The sequence below is a fragment of the Corythoichthys intestinalis genome, chromosome 5 (genome assembly GCF_030265065.1).
Source record: "Corythoichthys intestinalis isolate RoL2023-P3 chromosome 5, ASM3026506v1, whole genome shotgun sequence".
Classification (NCBI taxonomy): domain Eukaryota; kingdom Metazoa; phylum Chordata; class Actinopteri; order Syngnathiformes; family Syngnathidae; genus Corythoichthys; species Corythoichthys intestinalis.
This window is the reverse complement of record NC_080399.1, coordinates 7,738,977-7,755,376: the sequence shown is the minus strand read 5'-3', so window position 1 is coordinate 7,755,376 and position 16,400 is coordinate 7,738,977. Positions and strand designations below refer to the sequence as shown.

Below are 16,400 nucleotides of genomic sequence, written 5' to 3'. Positions count from 1 at the left end.
AAAATTAAATTAAAATAAATCCAAAATGTTTGTTGATTAAAATTCTAAACAGGTAATAAAAATTTTTAAATAAATTAATGAACAAAAATTCAAATGAAAGTATTTACGTTTTTCCTTTTTTGTTTTTCCTTTTTTTTTAATGATATAAATAAATGTAGAAATAGAGAATATTTTCTATTTACCACTTCATAAAAAAATTCAGTCAAATAATATAAAAATGTTTGAAAAAAAGAATGTTCTTTTCAAGTTTTCCTATTTTTAATAAATTCTTTTCTTAGTTTCTCAATTTATTAAAAGAAAATCCAAAAATAAATCAAAAGACTCTTTACTAATTTTTCATTTTTGTTTATTAATAGTGTAGTATTTATTAATATTAAAACGTAAAAAAATGAAAAATAAATAAATACAAAAAAATTGTAAAAAAAAAAAGTTTTTTTCTTATTAAGATGAAAAATAAAAATATTTATTTTGTTATTTACCTTTCACTCGCTTGCTTGATGCCCCCCCCCCCCAACTGTACTCATCAGCGAGTTCTGGTGGGGTACGGGGGTTAGCCAAACTAAGCCACACGGTTGCTAACCGTCATATGATATTGTTTAGCTATAACTGGATTCATTACCTTATTACTATTCGTCCTTCACATAGCCGCTGGAAACCGTAATGTTGTTTAATCCATCTGCAGGCAACCGGGAGATTGATTTCTGATTCATTGATGATTTTACGACACTGTTTGGGTGGGCGCTGGTCCTCGTGGGAAACGTAAAGCTGGTCCTCAAGGGAAACGCAGTCTTCCTTAAGGCAAAACACTACTGCTTTTGTCCACTGGCGTCGCTAAAATCGACCAAACTGAAAACTCAAAGTGTTGCTTTAAATATAACACAGAACACCAAAGTATATCAGTCAGAGGTTGCGCTAGACTTTTTCGTTGTCTGTCATTTTGACTGACAGGGTCATAAAAATCCGGTCATAATCTATTTTTACCCGTCACTTAAATTTTTAAAATAATAATAATGACATATTCAATAGTATTTAGTTTTCATTCATTTTAAATTAATATTCTGTCCGAACAAGCTTAACAGAGAATCCACACCGTGCCATCACACATCAAGCAGATGAATATGTAATTTTTTCTCCGCAGTGACAAAAACAGCTGACTGGGTAGTAGGTTGGCTACATATGGAACAATGAAATTAACAGTTCACCTGCTGTGGCCTGAACGCAGTCTCACACCTTCCTCCTGGTGCGCATGGACTTGAATTGCGTGCCCGCTTGTGCATAATCAAATGTCTCAAGAAGAAACTTTTTGGAAGAAACCTCGGAAACTCAGTTGCCTTGACATTTTTCCGAGTAAGGCCAACGACGTCATGCATCAAGAGAGACAATAGCTAATTAATATGCTCACTCGCCACCCTATGGTCTGGGATGTGAATTGCAACCTGTCAAAATGACGGATGGACTTCAGTTTTTTCCGTCACCGTTTTAAAAAAACGGTCAACGACGTAAAATATTCGGTTAACGCGACCCCTGATATCAGTAGTCATGTGCTTTAGGCTTTTTGATAGTTTTCTTCTGGCTTTTTTACTGCAACAACATAATAAAAACCTGAAATTATGGCTTTTAGTTTTCAGTTTATAAATATATATAAAAATATATATTAAATATATATATATATATATATATATATAGTAGGGCTGTCAAAATCATCGCATTAACGGGCGGTATTTAATTTTTTCAATTTGTCACGTTAAAATATTTGATGCATTTAACCCACATGCCCCGCTCATACTGAATAAAATGAGAGCACAGTGTAATGTCCACTTGTTACTTGTGTTTTTGGGTGTTGTGTCGCCCTCTGCTGGCGCTTGGGTGCGACTGGTTTTATGGGTTTCAGCACCACATGAGCATTGTGTAATTATTGACATCAACAATCGTGAGCTACTAGTTTATTTTTTGAGTAAAAATTTTACAAATTTTTATTAAAGCGAAAACATTAAGAGGGGTTTTAATATAAAATTTCTATAACTTGTACTAACATTCATCTTTTAAGAACTACAAGTCTTTCTATCCATGGATTGCTTTAACAGAATGTTAATAATGGTAATGCCATTTTGTTGATTTATTGTTATAACAAACAAATACAGTACTTATGTATCGTATGTTGAATGTATATACCATAATTTTCACACTATCACACTATAAGGCGCACCTGACTATAAGCCGCTACCCACCAAAGTTGACACGAAAACGATATTTGTTCATAGATAGGCCGCATTGGACTATAAGCCGCAGCTGTCCTCACTGTACTATGGGATATTTACACCAAAAGATATTAACCGGTAACACTTTTTTAATAAGTGGGATTATATTACTGTCATAAGACGAAATGAACCACCATGAAGCTTTGAACCTATTGGCTGCAAAGCTTCATTGCTTCAAGAAGCTTCGTTTGACCATCACTGTTCCCTTGGGGGAGAAAGTCAACCTCTGCTACCACCTACTGTCAACACTGTTCTTGTCCAATATGCCTCCTAGCATGCATAGCAGTGGTACAGATGTAAATTACAATCAAAATTCATGTTTGTGCTAATTATTTCTTCGGTTACTGTTCCAGTTGTTTCATTCATTGCTAGTTATAGTATTTGGTAACTCATTATTCGAAAGTGGCCCCATAAAACTGTCATTACACAATCATAATTATGACATGACACTGTTATGACAATTAATGAATGCTTATGACTGATGTCATTTAGTGTTATCCGGAAAATGATCTCACTTTTCAATGGATATAAAAGATCTGAGCTGGACATAAATGGATTTAGTGACATAATTTGTTGGATGAGACTTAATGACATCTGTCATAAGCATTCGGTAAAGCCCCAGATAGTGTCATGTCATAATGATGACGGTGTTATGACGCCGCTGTCAAATAAAGTGTTACCTATTAAGCCGCAGGATTCAAAATGAAGGAAAAAAGTAGCGGCTTATAGTCCGAAAATTACGGTATCTGTCTTGTGTCTTATCTTTCCATTCCAACAATAATTTACAGAAAAATATGGTATATTTTATAGGTGTTTTGAATTGCGATTAATTACGATACATTTTTAAGCTGTAATTAATTCGATTAAACATTTTAATCGTTTGACAGCCCTAATATAAGTATACTGTATATATATATATATGTATATATATATATATATATATATATACATATATATAATGTCTTTAGCAAACTGTTTGCGGGCTTTCTTGTGTACCGTCTTCAGAAGAGGCTTCCTCCTGGGGTGACAGCCATGCACACCAATTTGATGTAGAGTGCAGCGTATGGTCTGAGCACTAACAGGCTACCCCCCCCCCCCCCACCACCACCACCTCTTCAATCTCTCCAGCAATGCTGAGAGCACTTTTGTAATGAGGCACATGACATTTTGGAGGGAAAATGACCAGCAGTACTCAGTTTGGACATTTAGGGATGTACGTAGTTTCTAAGGAGTGTACTCACTTTTGTTGCAAGGAGTTTAGATATTAATGGTTAGATAAATTAACGCTATTATATAAGCTACACACAGACTACTTTTCATTGTGTCAAAGAGTCATTTTGTCAGTGTTGTCCCATGAAAAGATATACTTGAATATCTGCAGAAATGCGAGGGGTGTATTCACTTTTGTGATACATTGTACATCAGTAATTTTAAGTGGGCCCCAGCTAACCACTAAGAAAGATTTCTGGAGGCACCACTGTGATTCGCTCCTCCCAGTCAAATTGGATTGGACATCTATTACCGTCAATCAGCCGAAAGGTTAATTTATTGATAAATTTTACTCTACATTTGCCCCTCCCAGTTTAAATTGATTGGGCGTCTTGTGCCGTCAATGGCAGGCAAATGAATTCAATAATACAATATGAGTTTGATAACCCTGACCTAAACCAAGGAGTTCTCAACATGCACCACCAAAAAGTGTCAAAAAGAAATTAATAGCGATGTCAAGTCGCTTTGGCGAAGTAGTAATGCACCATAAAAATGCCGTCTAGTTGCACTTTCTTCTGAATGACACTGCTGACAGGACGTGAACATTATGAGTTTTTTTTCTTATTATTCATAGCTTTCATCTCATTTCGTGGCACGTCGAGTGCAAACAGCACCTGGAGGTAAATGGCTGTCAGATGCTGTTTGGACTGTCACATTTTATAAAACCGCAGGTCAGCATGTTTGCAAGGAACCTGTTTCGCTCAAGTTGAATTCCGATGTACGTCTCGTTTCAGGTTTTTGGCCTCACGCCTTGTTTTTCTTTGGGACTTTGACGTGATATTGTTGTCCTCTTTCCCTTGTAGCTGTCCCTTAGTGGCAGTAGAAGGAAGAGGTGAGCTTGTATAAAAGATTTGATGTGAGCCTACTGCAGCACAAAAGTGCCTTTTCATCTTTGCGTGTCTCTTGGAGATAGAGACGGGATGGAAGAAAGATTTTTGCCAGAGGTGAACAGCAAATACAATAAATGGATATACGGTGATGACAGCTAAGAAAAATCCAACAAGAAAGGACGTTCAATAAAAATGCACTGGGGGAAAAAATGACTAAATATTTGGGAATAGGCTGTCCGTCTCTTAACAAAAAAGACATAATTAAAAAACAGATAAGAGCAGACAGTTGGACTTGAGTCGCAAATTTGATGACTCGCAAGTCGACTCAGGCTTGAAGAAAAAAACACAGCCTCGAACTTTAGTCGGTTCAGTTAGGAGGGTCCGTGACTCGAGAAATGACCCGCCTTGGGAGGCAATAACTCGAGACTCGAATCGACTTGACTCGCGAGACGATAGCCCCTTTCAGACATATGCTGAACACCGGTTAAATCCCAGCATTTAAATGGCTAGCCCTTATCTCTGAAAGTAATATCCTGGGTCGACTGATACGGACATTAACCGAGTCTTGTCCTAATATAATGTCCGGGACCTACTCGGTACACGGCATGTGTAAAACCAGCCTTTAAATTCCCGGGTTACAGCGCGAAAACTGACGACGTAAATATCATGGCGGGCCAATCCTCATTTTCCCTTTCTTCGCTGTAAGACGAAAAGCGGTAAACAAGCATCTCAATTATCAACATGGCAAACTAGAAAGATGAAAATTTATCTGGAAACTAGGGCTGTCAAATTTATCGCGTTAACGGGTGGTAATTATTTTTTTAAAATTTATCACGTTAAAATATTTGACACAATTAACTCACTGTTCTTGCGTTGACTCAAACAGTTTACAATGACGCCGTTTTAGCACATTGAGAGTGAAAAGGCAGAGAAATGCGAGTGGACACAGGCGTTCATTGGACTGCGCCTTTTATTGGCTTAAGCTTTGGCAGCCACTACTAACAGTCATGGTTGCCCAACTTCCCGTCATGCATTTGGGCAGAGCAAGAGATGATCTTTTTCTTAACACGCCTAATTGAACACAACGCAGAACATACTATATACCATTTGCAGCCACCACTGACAGTCATGGTGTCCCAACTTCCCATCATGCATTTGAGCGGAGCAGGAGACCTAAAACCAAAACAGGCACCTACCTTTGGCATATATGAGTCTCCATGTGAAGCAGCATAAAAAAATTCAGTCGCTCCGGAGTAAAATCCCAATTTCTTATTTTTTTTATAGAAGTATAAGAAAACCTAAAATAGCTATAACATTCTCAGATCTTATGCTAGATGCACAAAAAAACACCAAATGCAAAAATAACCACCTGTATTTTCAGGATCAATAGCAATATTCAACATATCATATAATTTTCTGCCCGAAATAGTGACTTAATTTTTTTATTTATTTTTTTGACATGTTTTTAACAGCTAATAAATTACTCAATTTTCACATAAGAAACGTAAAACTTGAGGAAAGCATGCAGAATAAATTATAGATAATACTCAAATAAATGATAAATTCTATATGCAATCACAACTTGATATTTATTAAATTCCGATGTCACTGTGGGTCATTGGGAGAGATGGCCGCTTGAGGACAGCCCAGCCCGTCTCCAGCTCTCCCCTGTCCACCAACTTGACCAGGATGTAGAACATTACACAGGGCGGGTCAACCCTCTCGAGCTTCACGGCGATCTCCATGTTCTCCTGCAGGCAAGCTCCTACCTGGCCTGGACCTTCCTCGCCAGGTAGCCGTCTGTCAGGCCGAGACGACGAGGCGGACTCAGTTGCGAAGGTTCAGGCAAAAACTTTATTTTGAAAACAGAGGTTCTCCCGCTGACATGTGGGGATGAGAAAAAAGTACAAACAAAAAGCTCTCCAACGGAGGAATAAGTCAGAGCAACCACAATCAAAGTTAAAACAAAAATGCACTCCAGAAGGGAGGAAAGGCAAAACACAAAATGCTCCAAATGGAGGAAAAAGTCAAGATGGCTAAGATCAAAAAGGTTCAAACACAAAGCGCTCCAAATGGAGGATAATATTCAGTATAACTATGACAGGCTATGGCGAGAGGCTGACGTGACTGACCTTGGAAGAAAGACTTCTGCACGGGACAAGGGAAACTTAGACAATATATACACAGGAGGTAATGGGGATTAGGTGGAAACAATAGGTGATTAGGTGACCAGAGGAAGGGCAAGAACGCAGACACGAGGAGGGTGAAGCCTTCAAAATAAAGCAGGAAATGACATGTTTCCATGCACTCAAACGTCTCGCATGGATAAGGGATAGCTGCACTCTGGTTTGAACCACATAAGGCTGTAAGTTGTTTCAGCTAATATATGTTTGTGTATGCATTTGTAATTAAGTTTAGAGCTACAATTCGTGGAGTTACGTGTCAGCAATTTGCCATGAGAATTGTAAATACGTTAGCATTTGTAGCAATCAAGCTAGTGGACTTTTTTTAGGCAAATTAGGCTAATTTAATCTACTTATTTTACATGTTGATCAGACTAGATGGATGTTTAATCACCAATCGTTTTGTGTCGAGTGTTTTATTGTTAAAATGCGTGTCGTTTTGAGCAGACGTGTACGTATGTGTGTTACAGCTTCACAAATTGTCAAAAGTGAAGGAAGTAAAAAGCTTCAAAAAGCACAATTGCTTTGTTGGCTGTCTGTCAAGCTGAGCAACTTCACGTTTAGTGAGGACAGAACAAGTCATGTTACTAAAGTAAGGTAAAAAATAAGATACTGTGAGGTACAATTAGGTACTGTTTGTGCGACTAAAAATACGAATATAAAAAATACTGGAGACAAAATAGCCAAATCGTAAGTCGAGTATGTTGTAACCCAGGGACTACCTGTAATTTTGAATGAATTACGTAATTGAAATGTTCATTTAAATGGATTTGGACGCCTATTGCAGTCGAAAGCACAAAAACAAGATCAAAAGGTTTATTCCCCAACATTATTTAGAATATTAATGTATTTATGCTAGACTTTGTTGCAAGTTTGTGTTTGGTGTTTGCTTTGGAGGCATTTTGAGACATCCTGCTGAGTGAGCAGTAGTTAATGCAGGCTGGCTTGAATGTGAATTATCTCGCCCCACTGTTTCCAATTAAGATTTAGACATGCAGGAACCGCAGTTATCGGAGCCTCTCATTGGTCCAGTCTGTCGGGTTCAGTCAACCTTAAGTGTTGAAGATAATTGTAGGCTCTTGTAGCGCTTCCCTTTGGGATGACGTCCGCTTCTGCTGTGCCGCAACCGACTGCAAAATTGCGGCATTCTTCGTGGCCGCTGGAAGTTTGATTTCATTTGCCTGGAAAGTTCACCGCAGTCTTTTTTATTTTTAATTACTTGGCCCAACCTTTACTTCACTGTGCTCTACATGGAAGCTGCCCTATTTCTTATTACACTGGCCTGAGCGAGTTCTGTGTTTGTCGGTCCACAAAATGGCAGCAGAGGATTTGCTTCACACAGGGTTGCCAGATTGCCTAATCACACGCTAAAACTCACCCGGTTCAATAAAACCCATCCCAATTGACAACCTCCTGTTCAAGATAAGATGTTTACCTTTAAAAATCCAAGGTAAATTTTCTAACTAAAACTAAGACAAAAAAAAAAAAAAAAAGTCAACAGTAGGAGACACATTGTTGTAGAATCTTTCACCTATAAGCCAAATCATGGAATATATAGTTTTTGTTTCAATCAACAAACTAATTGATATTTCCTAGGGCTGTCAAAATGATCGCGTTAACGGGCGGTAATTAATTTTTTTAATTAATCACGTTAAAATAATTGACGCAATTAACGCACATGCCCCGCTCAGACAAATTTAAATGACAGTACAGTGAAATGCCCATTTAATTAATAATAATAATAAGTTAATTGTGTTTTGTGGAGTTTTGCTGCCCTCTGCTGGCGCTTGGGTGCGACTGATTTTATAGGCTTCAGCACCCATGAGCATTGTGTAAGTAATTATTGACATCAACAATGGCGGGCTACTAGTTTATTTTTTGATTGAAAAATTTACAAATTTTATTAAAACGAAAACATTAAGGGTTTTAATTAGGGCTGTCAAAATTATCGCGTTAACGGGCGTTGTATAATTTTTAAAATTAATCACGTTAAAATATTTGACGCAATTAACGCAGATGCCACGCTCAGACAGTTTTAAATCACAGTACAGTGAAACGCTCACTTGTTGTGTTTTATGGAGTTTTGCCGCCCTCTGCTGGAGCTTGGGTGCGACTGATTTTATAGGCTTCAGCACCCATGAGCATTGTGTAAGTAATTATTGACATCAACAATGGCGGGCTACTAGTTTATTTTTTGATTGAAAATTTGACAAATTTTATTAAAACGAAAACATTAAGAGGGGTTTAAATATAACATTTCTATAACTTGTACTAACATTTATCTTTTAAGAACTACAAGTCTTTCTATCCATGGATCACTTTAACATAATGTTAATAATGTTAATGCCATCTTGTTGATTTATTGTTATAATAAACAAATACAGTCCTTATGTACCGCATGTTATATATATCCATTTTGTGTCTTATCTTCCCATTCCAACAATAATTTACAGAAAAATATGGCATATTTTATAGATGGTTTGAATTGCGATTAATTATGATTAATTTTGAAGGTGTGATTCAATTAAAAATTTTAATCGTTTGACAGCCCTAATATTTACTCTATATTATTAAAAATAAAAAATACCTGTTTGTCAACGTAAAGCACTGCCCAAGTACAACTTTGACCATTTTATCCCAGAGCTGATTCCGAAGTGAGAAGCTTGGTTATCAACAGCTCAACATCTTCCACCATAATAGTGTCTCAGTTAACTATGGCTGCCATTGACGGCACTCGACGTTCGATCAGTGAAGAATGGGAAGGCCGCATGAACGTTCGTTCATTCGAAACTAGAGCATTCACAGTCACGCTTTCTGATTTTCAGGGCATTTACAGGTCACTTTCTGTTCTTTTAGGGCAGGGGTCCCCAACCTATTCCACTAAGGCACACTGTGGGTGCAGGATTTCATTCTTACCAAACAAGATGACAACACTTTTTCCCCAATCTGGTGTTTTACAAGTGCAATCAGTTGATTGCAGTCAGGTGTGGCTTGTTTTAGCAGAAGCCTCATTGGTTCAACTGTCTCTGCTGGATCGGCTGGAACAAAAACCAGGACCCACAGTGTGCCTTGAGGACTGGGTTGAAAACCCCTGTTTTAGGGCATTTACAGGTCTCTTCCTGTTGAGTCTGAGTCCCTGCCTAGTCATTCCCGGGTCACTTCCTGTTCTGTAACACAAAATAAACAGGCAGTGACCCATAAAATGCCTCAAAATCAACCGGAAGTGACTGCAAATCAACAGGTAAGGCCCTAAAACGGCCCAAAATTACCTCGTTGCCTGGCATTGGCTTCCACTGATAGCCATAAAAGTGGGAGAGGCCCGTTTGAAGAGGGAGGGGTTCATTAACTGTTACCCTGCCACTTCAAATGGATTGGACGATAACTTGTTTTTCTGTTTATTGGTTGTATTGTAGAATATCTTAGAATGATATCCAGACCAATGTATTGATAATCGTTGTATCGCCATATCGTGAGATCGTTATCGTGAGCTTTGTATTGCAAATCGTATGGTATTGTGAGGTACCAAGAGGTTCTCACTCCTAGTACATCGTAGGTCTGTGACGATCAATCGACTATTTAACAACAAGCTAATTATTACCCTAATTTTCGCACTATAAGGCGCACCTGAATATAAGCTGCAGCCCACCAAATTTGGCACGAAAACGGCATTTGTTGACAGATAAGCCGTACTGGACTATAAGCCGTAGCTGTCCTCACTGTATCATGGGATATTTACACCAAAAGATATTAACCGGTAAAACTTTATTTGACAGCGGTCACATACGACTGACTGTCATAAGACCAAATGAGCCATGATTAAACTTTGAACTAATTACTGCAAAGCTTTATTGCTTCAAGAAGCTTCATTTGGTCATCACTGCTCCCTTGGGGGAGACATTCAACCTCTGCTGCCACCTGCTGGCAACAATGTTGTCATCAACATGCCTCTTAGCATGCATTGCAGCTCTACAGATGTAAATAACAATCAAAACTCATGTTCTGTGTTAAATATTTCTTTAGTTACTGTTCCAGTTGTTTCATCAATTTCTAGTTATGGTATTTGCTAACACTTTTTGACAGTGGCGCCATAAGACTGTCATTACACAATCATAATTATGACATGTCTCTGTCCTGAGCATTCATGAATGTTTATAACAGATGTCATTAAGTGTTATCCGGCAAATGATCTCACTTTTGAATGGATGTAAAAGATCCGAGATGGACAAAAATTGAGTTAGTGACATAATTTGCCAAATGACACTTAATGACATAAGTAGGGTTGTTCCGATCATGTTTTTTTGCTCCCGATCCGATCCTGATCGTTTTAGTTTATCTGCTGATCCCGATATTTCCTGATCTGATTGCTTTTTTTTGCTCCCGATTCAATTCCAATCATTCCCGATAATTGTTCCCGATCATATACATTTTGGCAATGCATTAAGAAAAAAATGAATAAAACTTGGACGAATATATACATTCAACATACAGTTCATAAGTACAGTATTTGTTTATTATGACAATAAATCCTCAAGATGGCATTTACATTGTTAACATTCTTTCTGTGAGAGGGATCCACGGATAGAAAGACTTGTGACTTTGTATATTGTGACTAAATATTGCCATCTAGTGTATTTGTTGAGCTTTCAGTAAATGATACTGTAGCCATGCCCAAATGCATGATGGGAAGTGGAACCATGACTGTGCGTAGTGCTACCAATTGATATATCTTCTCTGCGTTGGGAAGTAACATAAGGTGTTACGAATAAGATCAATTGCTACCTTGCTTCCCCACATTGCTTCCCATGAAATTTCTAATCGTAGGGAGAGGGATTGTAAGGCTTTAGCCAATTAAGAAAGGGCTCCAAAGGCTGCCAAAATTCACTCTACTCATTTTTTCGCTGCCTTTTATCTCTCTATAGAGGTAAAACGGCACCATTACAGATTTCGCGCGACAATGCGTGAGTGGGTCGTGCAACGCATGCTTTAATTGCATTAAATATTTTAACGTGATACATTTTTTTAAAAAGATTAATTACCGCCATTATCAGGATAAATTTGATAACCCTACCTTAAGCCTAAACTAAAGACTCTGGATGAGTGTAACATATTATGTTTGTAACGTTAAATACAATTAGAAAACGATATAATTAAAAAATATATATACAGTATATTAAAAAAAGGCATGGCCGATATTTTTTTGCCGATTCCGATACTTTGAAAATGACGTGATCGGACCCGATCGATCGGGATGCTTATTCGGGACATCTCTGGCCATAAGCATTCAGTAGTGTCCATGATGATGTCATAATTTTGATGATCTTATGACAGTCTTATGACGCCGCTGTCAAATGAAGTGTTACCTAAAAGAATCAACAAATATGCCGCACTGGACTATAAGCCACAGTTATCAAAATGAAGGAAAAAAGTAGCGGCTTATAGTCCGAAAATTACGGTAAATGCATTGACTATTTTGATCAGTGGCACGGGAAGTTGGGTGCTGAGGGGAGGAAAAAAAAGTGTTTGGTTGATTCTTTTTTTGTGTGTGTTTAAAATAAATAAATAGATAAATAAGTAAAACATATTGAAACAATAGCGAAGTTAACTTTGGGTATTAAATAGATATGTTGAAAAAGTTTTCTTTTGTTGATAACACCACCTGACACCATTGTTGTTTTTGTCAGACCTTTTAATTTTTGTCTTAGTCTTTTAGACGATAATACTCATTAGTTTTAGTCATATTGTAGTCATTTCAAAATGTCTTCGTATAGTTTTTGTTGATGAAAACTCAGACTAATTTCGTTTAGTTTTAGTCGACGTTTAGTCAGTATTTTCGTCTGTAAAATTCGAAAGTTTCATTACAAAATACACAAAAAAAGGATTTCAAGTTCCAACAATTTCTGATGAACATTGACAGACGAGCACAAATAGTAGCATCTACAAGCTTCTATAAATCTATCACGTGATGATACACAGGAAAACTGTACATCATGTTCAATTATTTATAACCATCTTGACGCCATGAAATGTATGTAAAAAATGTTGTCCGAGAGTTTAACAATAGCCCAATGATAATGCGAACATGAATGATATGCTAGTGCTACGAGTTACATTTGGTGTGTGATGATCACTCAGCACAGACGTTTAAAGATAAAGCAACATTGCATATTCTCTCTTGCTAAGATAAGAAGACAAATCTTAGAGTGCGTGTCTCAAAACAAGCAATGAGGATACCGGAGAGGATACTGGTGGGCGAGTTTGTGGGCGGCGCAGCACGTCACAAGAATGACACAACCAGACACTGCTACGATGCAGGCTAACTACACATAAAATGTCACATATTGTGAACATGTGATGGAAACTATGGCACATTTTCATCTCGTTCTCACCTCGTCAGACGAAAACTGGTATTCGTGTCGTTACGTTTTAGTGTCCGAAGTCACGTTTCTAGCTCATTATCGTCTTGTCATCATGGAAAAAAATTGTTCAGCGATGAAATATTTTTGTTATACTCATCGTTGATGAAAACAACACTGTCTGACACCTTGCTTGCTACTGGGTCCCGATGAATAAGGCGCTATTGGAACAGAAAAGTAAAAAGGCGTCAATATGGTGCAAAAACAAATTAGGAATTTTTGGGACAACTCGGATTTTTCTCTGATAGAGTGATTGGAACAGATACTTCTTTGTCACAAAAAACTTTGAAGTTTGGTTCTTTTCTGACTTTATTATGGGTGAAGAGAAAAAAGTGATCAAATCTGCTGGGTCAAAAATACACATACAGCAGCGCTAATATTTGGTAACATGTCCCTTGGCTATTTTCACTTCAATTAGGCGCTTTTGGTAGCCATCCACAAGCTTCTGGCAAGCTTCTGGTTGAATCTTTGACCACTCCTCTTGACAGAATTGGTGCAGTTCAGTTAAATTTGATGGTTTTCTGACATGGACTTGTTTCTTCAGCATTGTCCACAAGTTCTCAATGGGGTTTAAGTCAGGACTTTGGTAAGGCCATTCCAAAACCTTAATTCTAGCCTGATTTATCCATTCCATTACCACTTTTGATGTGTGTTTGGGGTCATTGTTCTGTTGGAACACCCAACTGCGCCCAAGACCCAATCTTCGGGCTGATGACGTTAGGTTATCTTGAAGAATTTGAAGGTAATCCTCCTCCTTCATTATCCCATTTACTCTCTGTAAAGCACCAGTTCCTTTGGCAGCAAAACAGCCCCACAGCATACTACCACCACCGTGCTTGACGGTAGGCATGGTATACTTGGGGTTAAAGGCCTCACCTTTTCTCCTCCAAACATATTGCTGGGCATTGTGGCCAAACAGCTGGATTTTTGTTTCGTCTGACCACAGAACTTTCCTCCAGAAGGTCTTATCTTTGTCCATGTGATCAGCAGCAAACTTCAGTCAAGCCTTAAGGTGCCGCTTTTGGAGCAAGGGCTTCCTTCTTGCACGGCAGCCTCTCAGTCCATGGAGATGCAAAACACGCTTGACTGTGGACACTGACACCTGTGTTCCAGCAGCTTCTAATTCTTGGCAGATCTGCTTTTTGGTGATTCTCGGTTGAATCTTCACCCTCCCGACCAATTTTCTCTCAGCAGCAGGTGATAGCTTGCGTTTTCTTCCTGATCGTGGCAGTGACAAAACAGTGCCATTCACTTTATACTTACAAACAATTGTTTGCACTGTTGCTCTTGGGACCTGCAGCTGCTTTGACATGGCTCCAAGTGACTTTCCTGACTTGTTCAAGTCAATGATTCGCTTTTTCAGATCCATGTATGTATATTTTTGACCCAGCAGATTTGATCACTTTTTCTGTTAACCCATAATAAAGTCATAAAAGAACCAAAATGTTTTTTGTGACAAAGAAATATCTGTTCCTATCACTCTATCGGAGAAAAATCAGAGTTGTAGAAATAACTGGAAACTCAAGAGAGCCATGACATTATGTTCTTCACAAGTGTATGTAAACTTTTGACCGCAACTGTATGTTTTAGTGTTGTAAATAGGGGGTGTTAAACCGTGGCTTATTGGTTTTCAAATGTGTTTGTGTGTCATTGCGCCGTCTACCTGCGGGTATTTTCATTATAATACGTTCGCTTTTATGTCCATTACAAAAACTCCAACACACACTGTAGGTGAATAGATAGCTGTCTTTGTAGTAGCCTAGTAGTAGTAGTACGTAAACTATCCAGCATGTGTGTGTACTGCCGTTGTGCACGCCTTGTACGGAGAAAATGCGCGTCATAAAATTTGCGAGCAATTACATTTTCAACAACCCTCCCCTCAATCTGACGTTTATCATCTAATTATAAATTTTAGGTTGTCCGAGGCTTGCTGGCTGTTTTCTACAATCTCGGCGACGGCGACTACAACTTGACGCTGCCGTTCCGTCGCCTGGATGACGGCGAGTGGCACGAGCTGGAGTTGGACCGCTTCGGCCGGGAGTTTGCCCTGCGCGTGGACGGGGGCGGGGGCCGGCGTGAGATAACTGCTTCTCCGGGGCGGAGTCAGGAGATCATTATCGACCCGTCGGTGGTGATGCTGGGAAACTCTTTTCCCTCTGGACACAACAGAAGCTTCCTTGGTAGGTAGATGCAAATAAAAGAGGTACAAAGTTCAGAAAAGTGATTCAGTGAACTAATTGTTGGCTAAATGGGCTTATTGATGGTGAATCAATCACTGAGTTAGCAAGGTAATTTTGTCGAGATTAACTGGTAACATAACAGAGTTCCTAGAGGAGTTTACTACACATTAAGTTAAAGGACTCTTTGATTGCCTCTTCATTTTCAGGTCAGCTCAGCCCAGCCCGACTGGGGGTTTAGATCAGGGGATTTCATTATTAATCCATCATTTTTAATCGGTTTCATTTTGTTTACATTTTTTTTGTCATTTATTTGTATTGTAATATTTGTTTATTTGAATGTTTATCTATTTATAATTATTGTTTTACTCCCTATTTATTTTATGATGTTATTACAATTAGGGTTGTTCCGATCATGTTTTTTTTGCTCCCGATCCGATCCCGATTGTTTTAGTGTGAGTATCTGCCGATCCCGATATTTCCCGATCCGATTGCTTTTTTTTTTTTTTTTTGCTCCCGATTCAATTCCAATCATTCCCGATAATTTTTCCCGATAATATACATTTTGGTAATGCATTAGGAAAAGAATGAATAAAACTCGGACAAATATATACATTCAAAATACAGTACATAAGTACTGTATTTGTTTATTATGACAATACATCCTCAAGATGGCATTTACATTATCAGCATTCTCTCTGTAAGAGGGATCCACGGATAGAAAGACCTGTAATTCTTAAAGGATAAATGTGACTTTGTAAATAGTGACTAAATATTGCCATCTAGTGTATTTGTTGAGCTTTCAGTAAATGATATTGTAGCCATTTAACTGTTCTGCCCAAATGCATGATGGGAAGTGCAACCATGACTGTGCGTAGTGGTACCAATTGATATATCTTCTCTGCGTTGGGAAATAACATAGGGTGTTAAGAAAAAGATCAATTACTACCTTTCTTCCCCACATTGCTTCCCACGATATTTCTTTAATCGTTGGGAGAGGGATTGTAAGGCTTTAGCCAATTAAAAAAAGGCTCCAAAGGCTGCCAAAATTCACTGTACTCATTTTACGCTGCTTTTTAGCTCTATATATAGGTAAAACGGCGCCATTACAGATTGAACGCGACAATGCGCGAGAGGGTCGTGCAGCGCATGCGTTAATTGCGTTAAATATTTTAACTAGGGCTGTCAAAATTATCGCGTTAACGCGCGGTAATTAATTTTTTAAATTAATCACGTTAAAATATTTGACGCAATTACCGCACATGTCCCG

At 38.2% G+C, this 16,400-nt stretch overlaps 1 protein-coding gene across 2 annotated transcripts in view; it reads left to right on the top strand.

Annotated features, from left to right (window-relative positions):
• The window catches only part of LOC130916155 (neural-cadherin-like), a 442,935-nt gene that overhangs the window by 340,317 nt on the left and 86,218 nt on the right, over positions 1-16,400 (top strand). For both annotated transcript variants that reach the window (XM_057836649.1, XM_057836648.1), the window contains one exon: positions 14,869-15,133. In XM_057836649.1, the coding sequence (XP_057692632.1) occupies positions 14,869-15,133 (265 nt within the window). The remainder of the gene's footprint in view (positions 1-14,868; positions 15,134-16,400) is intronic.